At 42.6% G+C, this 17621-nt stretch overlaps 2 protein-coding genes across 6 annotated transcripts in view; one reads left to right on the top strand and one right to left on the bottom strand.

Annotated features, from left to right (window-relative positions):
- Positions 1–17621, bottom strand: part of LOC147128915 (glycylpeptide N-tetradecanoyltransferase 1-like) — a 139326-nt gene that overhangs the window by 96475 nt on the left and 25230 nt on the right. The gene's annotated exons all lie outside the window — the stretch shown is intronic.
- LOC147128916 (protocadherin-15-like) overlaps positions 1–17621 on the top strand; it is an 89499-nt gene that overhangs the window by 47188 nt on the left and 24690 nt on the right. For both annotated transcript variants that reach the window (XM_086016756.1, XM_086016755.1), the window contains 8 exons: positions 1092–1185; positions 3260–3388; positions 6788–6907; positions 6984–7169; positions 7334–7570; positions 8419–8535; positions 9665–9805; positions 10532–10644. In XM_086016756.1, the coding sequence (XP_085872882.1) occupies positions 1092–1185; positions 3260–3388; positions 6788–6907; positions 6984–7169; positions 7334–7570; positions 8419–8535; positions 9665–9805; positions 10532–10644 (1137 nt within the window). The remainder of the gene's footprint in view (positions 1–1091; positions 1186–3259; positions 3389–6787; positions 6908–6983; positions 7170–7333; positions 7571–8418; positions 8536–9664; positions 9806–10531; positions 10645–17621) is intronic.

Raw genomic sequence — 17621 nt, 5'->3', positions numbered from 1 at the left:
TAATATTAGCAACATTCAAACTTTCCTGGAGTGATGGCGTTTCTCAACAATTTGAATACAGAGTCACACAACACCGATGCAGTCGAAAATCACGACGCACCACTGGAGAGACAATAATAGCTCCAAAAGATCCTTGAGTCAAATATTGTCACGTTAGAGAATTGGGCTCCGACAAGAACTTTATACATACATTATCAAAGGCGCGCTGCTGTATTTATTCATTTATATGTCATCAAAAATGCATTGCCACCACCGGGGAAGGTCTATTTACATTTCTTGGGGGGGTGAGGAGGAGAAACCCAGGGAATTATATTCAGAAAGAGAAACACAGAGATGCAAATATGAAGTGACGTGGAGTAAAAAAAAAAAAAAAAAAGATGGACCTAATGTTGAACAGCAGCCAGGAAGCTAAGACGCAGGATTTAAGGATTGAAAATCACAATGAAAGAATATGTATTCAGCAAAAAAAAAAAAACATGAAACAAGCACTTTAAGGAGCTTTCATCTCCTCGTTCGAGGAATATTGGATTGGCTTTGTCAGACATTGTATAACTACTCTTCCTGAGCTTTAGCTGTATGATTGGAGCACTACCACAAAAGGTGTGCTGACTTGTGCTTTCATCCAAACTAACATTAACCCCCTGCAGCTCCTGTTCACACAAACTTGTGGAATATTTTTACATTGGCCCACTTTGCAAATTAAAGAATTGGATTTCATAAACCAAAATATACGCTGACACAGTGTAGTCGATACAGTCGAGAATTACATCAGCATGCGTTGCATCGGTTTGCCAGTTTATTCCAAAAGTATGAAAAGATGCCAAAGAAACTACACCACAAGAACATTGACCAAATGCCATTTGTTCACTTTTCATAACAAAGCCGGTCAGTTGACAAATGGTTGTTCAGTATTAGCGAAGGCTGACATGCAAAAGCCCATGATAACTGTTGAAAACAATGAAAATTTGCCGCTTGGCTTCGTTTCAGCAGTCATCTCTTTCAATTTTGCATTTCTATTTTTACACTCATGGCCCCAGATTAACGGTATTTTATGTACGTGTGTGTGTGTGTACGTGTTCCCTCTTCTCCAGTTCTGGGTATTTAGTCCTGGATAAACCTCTCGACAGGGAGGCTCTGGACTACTATACCCTGGTGGTCACAGCTTCAGATGAGCGGCCCGATGGGGTAAGAGCACTCACGTTAACGACAAAATTGCAACAATTGAGGAAAAACGAAGTACAGTGGAACCTCGCTTTTAATTTGGACTAAATCTGAATCGTACGAAAACCAAAGCAATATTTCCTATAGCAGATCATATGAATCCGACTAATGAGGTGCAAACACCCCAAAATTTTTCCAGAAATGAATTCTGTAGAGAATAACTATTGCTTTACATACTACAAAAAAAAAAAAAAACGTGTTGATGGTTGTTCCGCCGTTTTCAAGGCATACTAAAAACTGACGTTCCACTGCATTTTTAATCAACACGAATGTATTAATTTTGTGCCTTTTTTAAAAAAAATATTGTAGAAGACAACATACTGTATGCGTAACTAACACGTCTTGTATGAATGTAGAAAAAGTAATACATTAAAGTTTATAGAGGGTCCTTTATGGTACCATTAGCCTTGAGGGACTATGTAGATGCAGCAGAGTAAGAAAATGGCTTTTCTAAAATAAACTAATAAATAAAGCTCTCTAGATTGCTTTGTGTTTTACTTGAATATGAGCTCCAATCTTAAGTGCCTCCCCGGTCTAATTCACCTAGGGTCACCCAAGTCAAACTCAATCACCTGGCCTTATCTTTTTTCTTTATTTAGTTAACTCTTCAGACGCTCCCACTTGAAAGTGAAATGAAATCACTCTATTTCCTGCTCCTTGTCTCCTATACGCTGTCGGCCCTCTTTTTAATCTTGTAAGAACTCTGCCTCCCCACTTAATGACCCCGCCATTACACATACAACCACATGTAGCTTTCAAGGTAAGAAGTAGAAACGAGTCAGCGTGTTCATTCGGGAAGGAAATGTTGACACTAATAGTCAATTGCTGTTTCAGCCTTGCAATTAGTGCAATGTCTTTGTGCCCCGGAGGTGTTCAAGTCTGAGGAACGCTATAAGCACTTTGACCATTCTTCCTGCATGACACGCCATTACATGTTTAACGTCAGGAAAAATATGAGTGCCGTGGGAGAGAAAGTTGGATGACTGGAGCACAGTTAGCTTACATTCGGTGGGCTATTAATCAGCTTCCCTCTAAAAGGCCTTGGCTCGCCTTCACGTATATGCGCGCACACACACGCACTATTATTGAATGTAGCAGCGCGAGAGTGTCAGACTACAAGGTGCCTAATTGGCGATTTGGCCAGTGAATCCATCATGCTGCCACTCGTTGCAAGCAAGCTGGCGCGGACACGCCGTGAGCATGACGCATGTGCTCCGGCGGGCAGTTTTGCAGCGGACCACAGCGGGAATACATCATCTCGTTCTGCAGTAATTTTGCACTAGCATACAAGATGGGGAGGGGTCGGGAGGGCACTGCCCCCCTCAGTACCAGGCCAGATAATTGACTTTTGGGTATTTTCTGATTTTTCCGGGAATTTTATTCCACATTTCGCCCTGTTCTCCCTAAAGAACATATAATGAATGTTTTTAGGATTTTCTGAAGAATTTTTTGGGTTTATTTTGTGGACCCCCCCTGAAATAGCCTTGGCCACCACATGCCCACCCCCACCCAGCATAAAAGTCTAGCTCTGCCACTGCCCCAAACTGATGTCACATAAAATGGAGGCCATAGTACTAAAGGTGGCACAGCAAGCTTCTTGTTGACCTCCAACTTATTTTGCCCATTCTATTGATTATTAATCATATTCTTAATGTGGTGAATAGGTGTGCTGGCACCCTGCCACACTTCCGTAGCTAGCCAAGTCCATTCGCTTAGTCTTTAACTACTCGCCCCTTTGCAACACTTTTACTAATTACGCTCCACAAACAAAACATTTTCATGACATTTTCAAAGTAGCGTTTTGATGCGAAAGCAGTTAATTTCAGAGTGAGAAGCTGGCACAAAAGGAGCAGACCACCAGGGCATAAATGCAGGTAATTAGTAAGAAAAAATAGTGTCTCACACACAGGGGATCGGTTGGGAAGTGACTGAACTGAAAAAATTATAATATATAAATACAACATAGAAGCATGAGTGGCATATTTGCAAAAGCTTCAGATGCTCTTTGTAATGGTAACAAACCTGTGTGTGTGTGTAGACCTCCACAGCGACGGTGAACATTGTGGTGACAGATGTTAATGACAACGACCCGCTTTTCGAACCTTCGTTGCCGGTGAACCTCACTGTCGCCGAAAAGCAGGATCATGCATTTGTCGGACAGGTCAAGGTAGGAATTACCACACACACGCACGCACTTTGATCGAGACTGAATTTCATCTCAGTTTCAAGGATGACATGACGGATGTGAATGCAAAATTACAGATTAGACTTGAGAACAGTGGTTCGACATTTCTGACACCAGCTAAAAACAAAACATTTAAAATGAATTCCGAAAGCTCGTGATTTTAGTTGACAAACATTTTTGCTGTAATTATTGTTATTTTTATAAACACAAGAGGGTTTTTTTCCCCCCCAAGCATTTTCATTTTATTTCATTCTCGAAAATGTTTTTTCAATTTTACTTTGTAGATTCAGCTATTTTGTTAGTTTTCCTTGACTGCGATAACCGAGACACGGAGACATTTTTTCTCGACTGTGACGTTGCACATAAGTCCCGCACGTCTCCGCCACCTGCAAAAGGTCACCGCCATGACACATAATTACAGATGCTCTGATCTACTTTCACGTGCCTCCTGCCCCACGACAAAGTTCCACAGAGACTCTTAATTCAATTGAGTCGCTACCTTTTGCAGCAGGGATCGGTGATCATCAACACAATTCTGTGAAACCTCTCCAACTTTCTAATTGGAGAGCGTGCTCTTCTGCATTCGTAAATTCAGAGTTCATTTTCACTATTTCTGCAGTCACTTTTAACCTTTAAATCCTGAAATCAGGAAGTCATTTCCTCCCATCCTAGAGAGAAATATCAACAATCAAACAAGTGTTTATTATCATGGTGAACATTTGTCGGTTCACTTTTGATCAAATGCCCTCGCGGGTGGCATATGGCCTACTGGCATGCATTCAATTGTGCAGGTGTAGCTAATAATGTAGCCAGTTAGCGCATATTGACAAAACCTGCTTCATTTTCAACCACGTTAAGCCTACCTAATGAAAGGTCCGGTGAACATGTGGTAAACATCCAACCTTTCCAGAAGGTGTCATTACATTCCAATCGTTCCCATCCCGAATTTCCATCACGGGAAATTCTCCAATACTTAAACAGACGGTGATGATCCCTTGAGCGTGCAAGATGTGCGAGGCGTGACTGTGGGCTTCGAAACCAGGGTCGCCACCCGTAGTTATTAAACATATTTTCCGGAAGAATGACTGGACCTGACCTTGGTGTGCTGAGGCTGCTACAATATGGCAGAGAAGGATGGGAGAAAAATAGTGAGAGCGAATTGGAAGAAAAAAAAGTTGAGTTTGCGCCATTGAAATGATTCCCATTTCAAGAAAATCATTGACGCGCCCGTCTAGCATGGCACCAGGTAATTTCACAATGATGGGCTAAGTGTTTGGTACCCACACCTTCCATTGAATCCCCCCTCTTAATACAACCACTATCCTGTCACAATTCTAAAAAAAACATCAATATCATACAAAAAGGCAATATAACGGCATGCATCTATGCCACATATAGCAACTGGAGCAGTTCGCAACAGTCAACAGTCATGTGACAACAAATTTAAAAACCTGACTGGTTCAAGAAAGAGTCACGTTTATGATCAAGTTCAAATTACATCGGTCAGCAAATGTAGGTCAGTACTAAAAGTGTTACAGTAATTTCCCCTCCTCAAAAAAGCAGCTAAAGAAATAAATTAGTGAACTTAGTAATCACCGGCCACGCTCGTTAGCCGGGGAAAAAAAAAAAAAAATCTCGACTCACTGGCCTCTCGCGGCGCGATGGCTCGCCTCCTGCAGTGTGATTTTTTTGCTCCCTGTAGGTATTGTCACTTCACTTCAACCCTGTCTTGATTAAGAAACGCAGTTCCGTCCAAGTTATTGCGCTAAAGTACTTTGCTTTGTTTGAATACAAACCTCAATGACGGAAAAGACATACGAACAAGACATGAGCTCGTCTGTATGAAGATCAGCGTAGTAAACGCCACTGTCGCAACACCTGGCTGCATGTGCTCATTTGTTAGCGAGCTAATCACACAAATGTGACCGGCAAAATGTTTTATTTAACTAAGTACCAAAGGGCTTAGCTCATTGTTCCCCATACACGGATACGTAGCGACGGCCCAAGGCTGCTTACTTGGGATTCTGTCACAGATTTATAATGAACGTTCAAGCTCCCTTTTTTGTCAACAACTTTGGCAACAGACACATTAATCCTTTTGTGTTTGTGGCCTTTAACTGCGCGACGACGTAATTACGCCAGAAGACAACGCCGTGAGCGAGTGATTGCGCACTGCGAGTCGGATCTTAAATGGCTTTAATGCCACACTGCAGGAGCGTAAGCCGAGAGTTTTATCGATGGTAATGCTTCCATATAACAGATTGGACATCTGTCCCTTTAAAAATTCTTTACTGGGCAACATAACTGTCTGTATATCATTTTATCTCCGGCATTCTCCGGCCTTGCAGTTTAGTGCCGCCACAAGACTGAATTATCTGTCGAAGTTTGAACTTGGACAAAGTTGCTTCATGTCTCCAAAGATTTACTATTTAGCTATGAAATAACATTGGAATTTAAATTCACCAAGCTGTTCTGTAACCTGTGGTATCCAGAGAGACGCATTTTTGCGTGTAGTCATTAATAGCTTGCGGACTACACACTGTAGTGGTATAAATATGCCAAGTAATCGCAATTGCGCTGGATAGCCGCTAGTGCGGACAAAGGAGCTCAGTTTTTAAATATTATGGGTGTGACTGAGTATGTACCTGGGCGCCATTTTAGCCATGCCCCAAAAAATGTAAACCATGAAAATTGAAATGGTGAAAAACTGTTAAATGCCTTTAAAATATTTGTGGGTCTATTTTGGTTCACTAAAAGCACCGTAGCAAAAAGAATTAGATATGGTTTCATCTGCTTTAATGTCACCAGAACAATAACAGCATAAGTTGAGCCCTCATTACACAGCATGAATGGAACTTCGCCTCGCAATTTGCCACCTCGTTGCGTTGGGCGAGAGGGATGGCGTGGAGCTATCGCACTTATCGGAAGAGGAGGCCGTTTGCGTGACTAAACGAAGCGCAACGGGGGGAAGTAAGACAAGGTACTTCCGAAAATTGAAACCGCCATCTCATTAACTGTAGACATTTGATGTTTGAACAATGGCAACTTGTAATAAAGTGCTTTTGATTCCCGCCGTCTTACTCAGAAAAAAAAGAATCAACAGATGTAGGGGAAAAAAAAGACATGCATATTTCTTTTGTCAGGAGTCAGAAAAGAAGTTGAAGAATGAAGGCAAAAAAAGTGGGTCGAACAAGAGGCATCTGCCAAGGCTAAAAGCTTTGTCACCTATAGAAATAAACGAGTGAAACGGTAGACATTGTGTTCCCTTGAATCCAGTAGTTCGGGTACTGTATTGGAAATACGTAAGCCTCTGAACTAGAATATGTCAAATCCTGAATCTGTATCAGATCTGCATTTGTATTTTGACCTAATTTACACCAGGCCACCGATCCAGATCTGGGGGCGAGCGGTCAGGTTCACTACCGACTAGTCAACCATCAAAAGCTTTTCTCAATCAACGCCACGGGAGTCATCAGAACCATGCTGCCGCTGGACAGAGAAGTATACATTCACATCTAATTCTGTCACCTGTAACACTAAACATGCGTGAGTGATATTTCAAACTCTCACAACCAAGGTGAAGGGTCACTACTTTCTGATCGTGGAGGCCTGGGACGGCGCCGTGGACCCGCGGCGGTCCAGACTGACGCTGTCGGTCACAGTTCTTGACGTGGACGACAACAGCCCTGTATTCAGCCAACAAACGTACAACGTCAACCTTCCAGAGAACAGCCCCAAAGGCACCGTGATTCTTAGGCTACATGTGAGTGGATCGGTGACTGTGTCGACAACTGTTTGGACCAATCAGCCGATCGTGACGACGACTGGCAGCAATTTCAATCCGATTCCCTCGCTGTGTTCCAAATCGCAAATCATTTTTGAGAGGGCGTCAGTTACTTTTTCTCACTAATTCTCCGTCCCGCTTAGGCGATCGACGCCGATCTGGGCTCCAACCTCACCTATCGCATCAGAACCGACGGTTCCAGTGAGGAGATTCTTCGGCTTTTTCGCATCAACCCAATCACAGGAGAGTTGTACGTGCGGAGAGTTCTGGACTTTGAGGCCTTGACCCCCTCCAATTCTTCTTACACGTTCGCCGTGGAGGCTCTGGATGCTGAGGGGACTATGCCTCCGGGTTTGGCCTCCGTTACTGTCACCATCACGGTGCGTTTGTGTGCACGTGTTCTGGATCCGACAGTGAATGCTAAATATTGTGCGAACCTTGTAGTTGTTTATTTTACCTTCACCTTTGAACGTTATGCAAATGTCTTAATGTTTTGAACGTCTCGCGATACGTTTCCCTGGAATCGCGATTATGCTAACAAACACTTGTGTGTTGATGAGGGGTTATAGCGCAGGCCAAGGTAGAGTTCATTTAAATGGAGGCCAAACTGCCGTTTTCTGCTGTTGTTTTATATTGGCTTTGGCAAAGATATGACTTTCTGTCGGCTCACAAAACAAATGTCATGGAGCTTAATGAAAGGGCTGGTCTGGGTTGTAATAGCAAGAAAACAAACAACCAAAATACCATGTCACGTGGAGTGCAAATATCCATATGAACCCTTAGTACTCATTTTCTTCTCTCCAACCCGTATGATGATTAGCTGTGGAAAATACACTGTTACTCGGTTGTTTTTTAAAATATGTTGTTGACAGATTTCTCCATTTATGTACGTTCGTATGTTGAAGTTATTTCTATTTCTTCTCATTAAGCGTCTTGTGTACTCTCGCTTCCTCCTTTCTATCATCCATTAAGAGTTTTTTGATGGGTGATTTTAATGGACTCCACTGGAAAGCTGATCAAAAGAACACTGGCCATCCTCCACTCGCCATCCAGTGCACAATTTTGTTTTGTTCATGCTCCAGTACTTTAACATACGCTCCTGTTACCTAGCAAAGCATGTTCTTTCAAAAGTCATAAACACACAGCTAAAGCTATTTGGACCTACATTTGTGCCGTTTGATTAAAATAAGGCTGATACATCAGCAATGATGTGTTCATTTCTCCGCAGGACATGAATGACTTTGCTCCTGTCTTCAGCCAGCCAATGTACCGTGGCATGGTCGCGCCAAATGCTGTCAAAGGAACTATCGTAACCACGGTGATGGCCAACGACTCTGACCCCGCGGTGAGCCTCTCCAGCTTGCTTTTATTCAACCGAGCCGGGGACATTGTGCATGGGAATGATGGAAGATAATGACACTTATTATCCCCTGTGTACACTTGCAATGCCTTTGTCTTTCTCTCCTGTTTTATTTTAGCTCCCAGGGTGCCATTTCTTGGTATGTCAGCCGGGCTTTTAGTATTGAACAGCTCTGTGATACGTCATTGGGGACGTTAAATCACAGAGAGATTTTCAAACTTTTTACCCCAAGCGTTATAATCACCGCAAGTGAAATTACAAAAATTGTACTAACTGCAGACTTCCTTTAAAGTCACACGATTGCTGTCAACTGAGTTGCATCGATTCAGGCTTGAGCATTAGCGTCAAGCTGTTCCCTCTGTGGTCAAGAAAACTAACAATTTTCTGTCGGTGAGACGCAATAAAGCTGCGCCCACGTGCTCCGACAAGCAAGTCGATGGCACCCTTACCACTCACCGATGCATATTTATGTAGGTGTTTATGTCATTTACACCCTCCACTACTTCAATTTACTTCTCGACTGCTGACTCGGCACCCTTTCATGGCAGCACAGGTAATTGCTCACTTGGTCTCCCGGCTCTAAAAAAAACCCCACTTGATTACTTGATTCAAACGGTGTGTACATGTTGAGAGGTTTGACTGTGGACCAAATAAAACAGGAGGTGGGTGGGTCAAAACAGACTTTACCAGTATAATACAGCGGATTACGGTTGGTACAGTGGTGCCTTGAGATATGTGACCCAATTTAGGAGTTTTTCAAGACAATTCAAGCATAGTCAAGGGACTCATGCTAACAGGAAGTCCGTAGCCAATATTCTTACTCGAAACATCAGAACTGTGACTTTATTAGAGCAAATTCAGTCCCATTAATTCATGACGCCATTATTACTTCATTTAAGGTATGCCAACCTGGGTATAATTTATCCCACACTTTGTAAGCAGCACACACTGTTTTGTATTTGGCCCACACTAATTTCCGTTAACACCAGAAAATTTAATAGTGTGATTACATCCTGATGAATTCTTGGTACTTTCAATTTAGGTGGCAACGCAAAAGAACTGAGATAAACTTGCAGTAGTTTTGCTTCCCAAGCACTGTTTCTTGTCTTCATAGGGAACGCCAGCTGGTGTGGTGCGCTATAAAGTGGATCAGGAGGCCTATTCATACTCTGCCAGTATATTTGAGGTGGAGGAACAGAGTGGAAATGTGATTACAAGAGTCAACCTGAATGAGGAGCCCAACCTCAAATTCAGTGTAAGTATACATACAATTTACAGTATTTTCCGAGTAAAAAATGCTTTTGATTTATATATCACATGATCATTTTGAAGTAAAGTCTTCATATCCCAACCCAATGTAGCGTGGTAGTTTATCAGATTCAAAAATAGCCTTTTCCGAGTTGTCTGTAGTGGGGCTCTCTCTGGGCTATGCTAATTCTATCTTTTTGCTGGGATTTAATTAACGCAGAACAGATTCAAAAACCTCTCAAGACCTCCAATTTTTATCTCAGCCCTTACTAACCGCTGAAAAATTGTGCAATTATTGGTTAGAACACCACCTGAGAAACAAGGACAGAAACAGCTACATTTTAAAAATGATATTTGTCAGTAGGAACCACCCAACTACCAAATCAGTGTGTCTAAAAAAAATAAATAAAAAGCTAATAGTATAGAAGGTCCCTTGTTAGAGCCGAAATTGCAATAATGTGGAATGAAGGCTAGTACAGCTCAATTGACCATTTCCAAGGGGAACCAAACATGTTGCTTTGATGAGATTTATATTAACGTTTGGCTCTAATTTAGATTGCTTTGGGTGCAGCCATTGGCAATTAACCCCGCTTAAATAAGGAAGCAAAGGAAATAAGCACTCCATTGGGACACGCACTCATTACTGAACCCCATGTAAATAAATGTTTACCGCAAAACAATTATTTTGGTCATTTGGAATATCTAGTGTTGCGACTTTTCCCTCGTTTGTCAGCTGGTTGTGGTGGCCTATGATGACGGCGAGCCGGTCAAGGAGAACACCACGCTGGTGGAGATCACCGTCCTTCAGCCCTCCATTATTCCCATCTTTACTCAGGAGGAATACAGGTACGCCCACCGAGTGCAAAGTTGTGAGAGCTCCTGCTTTGATTGTCACAACGTTTCAATGAAAGTTTGCGTAAGGATATGAATATAAACTTTTAGCCGCTTATTAACGCATATTTGACGCCCATGCCACAATGCAAATTGTTGCATATCGGGGTTGAGCAACCTTTGTTCGATTGTTCGTAGTCGACTAAAAGTTGGGTCAGTCTATTAAATCGCTGACATCTGTGCTTATCAGTCATTTCAAATCAAATCCCGTTTTTTTCTTATCTGGCCATATACATAAAAAATCATGCCTAAAGGAGTACATTAGAAAAATGAACCTACAACTCACTTTCAGTAGGCGTAAAAAGCAGGATTGAAGAGGATTTGACATTCAATAATCATTATCAAAAACAAGGTTGAGCTGAAATCCTTCTGGTTTTCATTCCTTTCAAATTTAGACCGCATAAAACAAAATGCGCGCGAATGAGGGGGGATTACTGTATTTTCAATTTGAATAAAAGGAACCTAGATTCTTGTTTTGCTGTTTGAGTCATTGAACCATTGCCCCCATGCGTCAAGCTCAATTGGACTGAAGTGCAGGTTGTGACACTCAACTGCTGTCATGTTTACACAACAATTTAAATTTTTAAATTCTCTCAGTAAACTTAGCACAATGTGTTTGCACATTTGTTAAACCTGTCCATCCAAAAAACAATATGCACACAGAATACTGTGTCTTATGACTTCAAATGCATCTCAAACACCCTCCTTCCAGAGGGTCGCCCCCCCCCAACAGTGAGCAAAGAGGTGCGATGTCAGACAATTTCCTCCTCAGAGCGTTCCATCCTCACATCTAACATGTATTGACACTGCTTTCTTTTTCAATTATATGACAGCCTCTCATTTCCCGCTGTTTCCCGCCTACGTTTATTCCGCCATATGCCCGTCATCTCGGCTCCTCAGAATGAGGCGGCGGCGAAGGCATTGATCTCACTTCTTGTCAGATGCGCTACTTTGCTTAATAGTGAAGAAACCCATTTAGATGGCTGTGTACGTTTTCTCACTTTTTTAGAACTGGAGACTCAATTCTTCCACTTGAGTCAGAGAGAGATGTTTATGACTATTCCCGGTGTAGTCTCATATGACTGAACAGTGTACCCACTTGTTGATATTGACACATCAGATAAATCGCTTTGTGGTCAACTAGATTAGACTAAGTATAGTTGTGAGTAGGGCTGTGCACCAATGGGTGGTGACTCCAAATGAGTAGCGAATTGGCCATTAAAAAAAGAATGCCGAATCAGAATTTTCCCATTTGAGTCCGAACGCGTCATTTTGTCATCAGAGAGGACCGTTTGGATGTCTCCGTACGTGTGAAGTAGCTACGTACGCGGTTCACTAAGGAAGCACTTATGGGAATATCTGAGTTTGGAAACTTGGTCACCGGACCTGAGAGACCAACTCGTTTAGCGCTAGCAAGGTAGTAGCAACGTAGATGAATTTAAACTGGGACCAAAGAGAAAAAACATCCTTTGTTCTGCCCTTGGGCTTGGTATGGCATGGGATCCTGGAGGTTAAAGTAAGTTAAAGTGTGTCGACGCGCCGGTGCAGGCTACACTTCGATACGTTTGAAAGAGAAGAGTGAATGTGGCTTTGTAAAAAATATGATCAAGAAAAAGGGCTATATAAAGTAAGTGCACTCAATTTACCATTTTGATCAAATTGGATTTTTCATTTCTTGGAATATGACGCGATTTTCGGCAAAGGAGAGAGCGGAGTATTGCCATGCAGTCATTTCAATGCGGCCGTCATGAATATGGAACATATCTCCCAGCTAAAATCATGTTCTTGCCCGTTTATGTGAGGCTGCATCTTTTTGAACCCGTGTGTGCCTAATCGCTCTAGTTTTCCAATCAATGCGTGTATGAGTACGTATGTGTGTGACTGCTCAAACAATTGGAATTAATTAGACCTGGTATTATTGAACAGGGGCTTACCTTTGCACCATTGTGGTTTTAAAGGCTTACTAATGCAGCTTAATGAATTTTTATGGTTTCAAGCAGCAGTCACTGAGCCATGGGCAAGGCTGAATATGTAATATTGATTGTATACTGAACAGTGGAATCACAATGAATAGGAGAGTAGATGTGCAGCAACGTGTCATCTCCCGTTTCTCCTGTGAAGAATTGCAATCTCTTGGTTGCGGCGCTCTCCTGTTCCTAGTCGATTGATTGTAAAACAGACGGATGGATAGATGGTTGGGTGCATTGTCCAAGCTTGGTGGATCAGCCGCTTGATGTTTTTCTGATGTAGGAGCAGGTGTATTCAAGGCCATCCGTCGGTGAATGGATTATGACGGGACGGATGGCATAAGGCTCAATAGATTGGATAGGATGGGCCCAACAATGTATTGGGATGGACTAACAGATAATCAGGGACAAATTAATGTGATTGCCTCAGGCTGAAAAGAAGACTTTTTAAACTGTCCTGTGTTAATCAACTTTGTTAGAGGTTGAGGTGCTGACTCAAATTCTACTTCATGTTGTTACAGACTCAGTTAGCTACTCTATCTAAATATGAACAACTTCAAATGTCTCCTTCTTTTCAATAATGGTAAATCAACATTTTAATTCCAACGACGGAGAAGGCCCGGTCAACCTAGGTCTTAGATTTAGTGACTGTTTTTACATGACGATTGGCACTACCGGACCTGAGGGACTGGGAGAGTATGTGACTTTGGAAGACGTTGGTGATGTGGGTGGGAGCGAGGTTATTCGGGGATTTGTAGGTCGAAAGTAGGATTTTGAAGTTGATTCTGTGGCGGACCGGCAGCCAGTTAAGTTCACGGAGGACTGCTGTGATGTGGTCTCTGGAGTGGGTTTGCGTGGAGAGACAAGCAGCAGAGTTATAGCTATGCATTTGTCTTGCTAGCAAGTCTATAATATTTATTTCACAGATGGTACACATGCTAGCTCATGTCGCTGGAATTTTATAACATCATGGAAGTATTGCCTGTATGGCAGCCACTCTTAAGAATGTTAAGGATGTTTTGCATATGCTTCCTCTATATCCTCAAAATTCTCAAAAGAACTGAAAAAGTTGTCAGGCTCGCTCAATGGGTGGGGGAGGGTCTTGGGACTGCCTGTCCTGACAACTCCAGAAATAAAAGCTCAATCCACTGATGGAAAGTTCCAGTTCTGAAACCGTAACTTTTTAAAACCGCGGTATAACTTCAAAACCAGTAACCAACGCATGCTCACTCACGATATTTAAAACGTGCACAATAACGTGAGGAATGTTTGCCCATATCCACAATTTACATCTTTTACAGAGAATCCCAAGCCACGGCAGATATGTCAGTGGCGTCGGGCAAAATCCTTGTACCTCCAAAATCCTCACTTTTCAGGAGACCTCAAAACAGCATGTTTGCTCAACAATTAACATTAGATCAATGAGCGCCAGCCATTTTCAACACTTTAGATTGATGATTGTTTTTTCCTTCTTTTTTAAAATAATACCTACCAACGTGGACTGACCAGTAGCATAGATTTGGCCTGATGCCAGCAATATGTAGTTATAGCGGCCCCTCTGCAGCCTCTCATGTGACACGCTCACTATGGGAGTGTCTTTGCACCTGCACCATCAGTATGCAGTCCACATCACACACACATGAATACTTAACAGTGCCCACTGGCAATTAGCAGTGTGGGGATTAAGTGAAAAGACAGAAAATATTGCCCACTGACAGATTATTTAAAACAACGGTGAGCTCACGCATGTGTGCGTGTCACTTCCATGTGTGCTTTTTGGACTAGCGTGTGAGTGTTTCCACCCATTCTGCCACAATGCCCCGCAGCCCGTTACTAGCTTAATGAATCTAATTATCACACGATTGCAAGAGTTCAGAGCCAAATCACCTCTAAACATCCAAGCTTTGTGGCGCGATCACACGTGACAAGCTGTTGCTTTGTCTTGCGCCATTACGGAGATGGCGATACCGCGCTAATTCATGCCAAGAGAGTCTGATGAATCTGGCCTTGTCACACGTTCTGTTCAGGAATCTCTGGCACTGAGTGCAAAGTCCGGGGATTTCTTTTTTTCAGGCGGTGGGGCAATAGCGGAACCACAGCTGTCGGTTGTACATTGAGCGATGCATCTATTACTTCTGGCAAATTGATCCGGCGTTAATTCATTGCAACTCCACAGGCGCAATCCTTAATCTCGCTCTTGGAACTGATAGAACGGTTCGGTTTTGCAGCAAAGACGCACACCTACACACACACACACACACACACACACACGCACACACACCAGTGGGCTCGAAAGGTAATCCGTTCTATCTGATTCAACTAATTAAGGAAGAAAGTGTTAAGATGGATAACAATCTCAAACTCTTTAATGACCCAGCCGTCTCAGATGTTTTTTTTCCCGTGACTTTGCGTTTGAAGACAAACGAAAAAATAAGACTGCGATCCAATGACCAGACTGCTCATACTGTAAGTAGGTGTTGTTGCTGTTCCAGTAATGTCCTGGAGGTGCCGCTAGGAAAAAATCCAAGAAGAAACATTTTCTGACATATACTAGCATACATGCAACACTCCACAACATGGGTGCCACACTCCTTCACTGTATTTCTCACCTGTTTGCACTTTATTATTACAATATGGCTACAGTGGCCAGGGCTATCTGCTTCTTCGTTGACAATCACGCCATGTTGTTTGTGGTTTAATAAACACCCGGTCACACTTATTCCACTGCTGTGATTTGGTTGTATGCGCAAGGGTCAACTATCTGGTGTGCGGGTGTGAGTTGTATTTTCTTTTTTTCGAGGATGCCAGTTTTAATCATGTTCAGCCATGTTGCTCTACAGTCTACAGCGGGCCTAAGTGGTTTGGAATGTTGACTATTCGGAAAACGAACCAAAGAAGCGAGCATATACAGAGAAACCATTTGGTTTGTCTAGCTTCGAGTGTCTTATGGAAGCGTTGGTGGATCAAACATCCCAAAATAACATCTTTCTAGTCAACACACTGAGCGAAAATGCTGCTTGGGCAGTGTTGAGGACTGATATTTACAAGTGTTTGTCATTGTCTCTGAACATCTCCGTCATGTGACATGTTTTTAGAAGGCATTCGAGACGACCGCGAACAGACTCTTTAACGTAACTGGTGTTGAAGTGCTTTAAAGAGACCGTGAGATTGAACGTCAGTCAAGCTGGACTGAAACGAGAGGTGCGGGGACACTACAATCGAGATATAATAGTGTGAATGAGTGTAGCGAAAAAGGACAGATTGACATGCAAGCAGGGCATTTAAAGCGGCAGACGAACAGCTGTCAGACTGAAGTGCGCACAAGAGCAAGGTAAAGACTCGACGGATAGATAAGGAGATAGCCACAGTCAACATGATGGCCAGGCAGATTGACATTAAATGCCTCACTTGCCTCTGGACAAGAACACATTGTATACGCTCTTCTGTACACTTGTCTGACCATGTTGAGCTTTTGAATTTCAATCCAAACGGAACTTTAGTCCCTTTGTAAAGGCGGGCTGACATCCCGTGCTGGTAGATGAGGTCACACAGGAGTGACATGAAAGACCGCAAATAGAAAATCCTTTTTTAACTAAAAGGCTATCAGGTAAAAAAAAAAAAAAAAAAAAGACCAAAGACTTAAAAGGACACAGCGTTATTGAAACGCTCCTATCAAAATCAAAATGTCAGGAGACAAGATTCTTCTGGTCCCCTGCTGGTCTCATCAGGAAGGTTCAAGGACCCCTGCTAACTCTGGCCCGTGTCCCCTCCCGCCATGGCCACTACATGTTCTGACTTTCTATTTGTCGCACTGTTTGCCTGATGAAAGTGGTCATAATCTTTGGACGTTCGTGCAGTATTAGTAGCGGCTGCTGTTTTTGCCTTGTGTTGATTGTGGACACTGGAATAGCTGGAAACTTGGCAGCAAGCGTGATTGCGATATGACCCCAATAAGTGATGCGCACAAGAGGCTCGGCTGTCAAGTGTCTAGTAAAAATTGGGGACAAAGGATAATGAAAGATGACAAAGATTGATGAAGTGAAGTGGTGAGACAAAGAGCTTTTGATTGCAGATAACAAGGAATTCTTTTTTGAGGCTTCTCCTCGCAGAGGATTTGAAGTCAAATGGTTATTTATAATAAGCATCAAAAGAGGTCATATCACAGGATTGTTTGATTAAGCTACTTTTTGCGGAGTCACCTCTTTTCATTGTATTTTAAAAAAACTTTTAGCCCCTCTCAGGCCTGCTCTGTATTTCAACAGTGCCGCCACGCAGGTTCAGAGCAACTCTTAAGCCGTTTGATAGTCGCGTTTGGCAATTACAGCACAAGGGCAAGGTGGCAGCATGGAGAGGCGGAAGACAAATGTTGAGGTGCCGACTGCTTGACAGAAAGGCAAGGAAAGAGAGACGCTCCGAGAGTCGGCGAGAACCCGAGGAGAGTGATTGGCAGACAAAAAAATGAAGACGTTGTGCTTGAGCAAATGTGGTTTAGTGAAGAGAGGTATGATATGGCAAGAAGGGGAAAGTTCCACACAGTACAAAGAGAGTATTTTTATCATTCAGACACGGATGTGACAGCCTCTGTGGGACTAGTCATGGCGGACTACTCCCGGATGGATTTGATTCAAATTAAGCATCAGCGGATATGAGAAATTGTTCAAACCGTTTAGAATGAGTCATTTCTTGTGTAGCATCGGCCATGTCAGCACATATGAGGTGTGTCACATTTTAAAAACGGGTCTCCATGATGTCGCCCTTTAGCTTGGAAAGGTGGGTTTGAAAAATACCTTCTGTGACACAAAAGCTCAAAATTGTAAAAACGCTAACCAGTGACATGGAATCATTTTCAGTCTTTACACATCAAGGCAGAAATCAGAACCATATACAGACCATTTAGATTTTTTTCACCTATTCCAGGATTAAAATGAATCTCTGTCCACATAACATGGTCTGTCATTGATAAGG

This window comes from Filicampus tigris, chromosome 19 (genome assembly GCF_054856515.1).
Source record: "Filicampus tigris isolate MCC_2025a chromosome 19, RoL_Ftig_1.0, whole genome shotgun sequence".
NCBI classification, from domain to species: domain Eukaryota; kingdom Metazoa; phylum Chordata; class Actinopteri; order Syngnathiformes; family Syngnathidae; genus Filicampus; species Filicampus tigris.
Note: the sequence above shows the minus strand (reverse complement) of the source record. Positions and strands in the feature narration are given on the sequence as shown.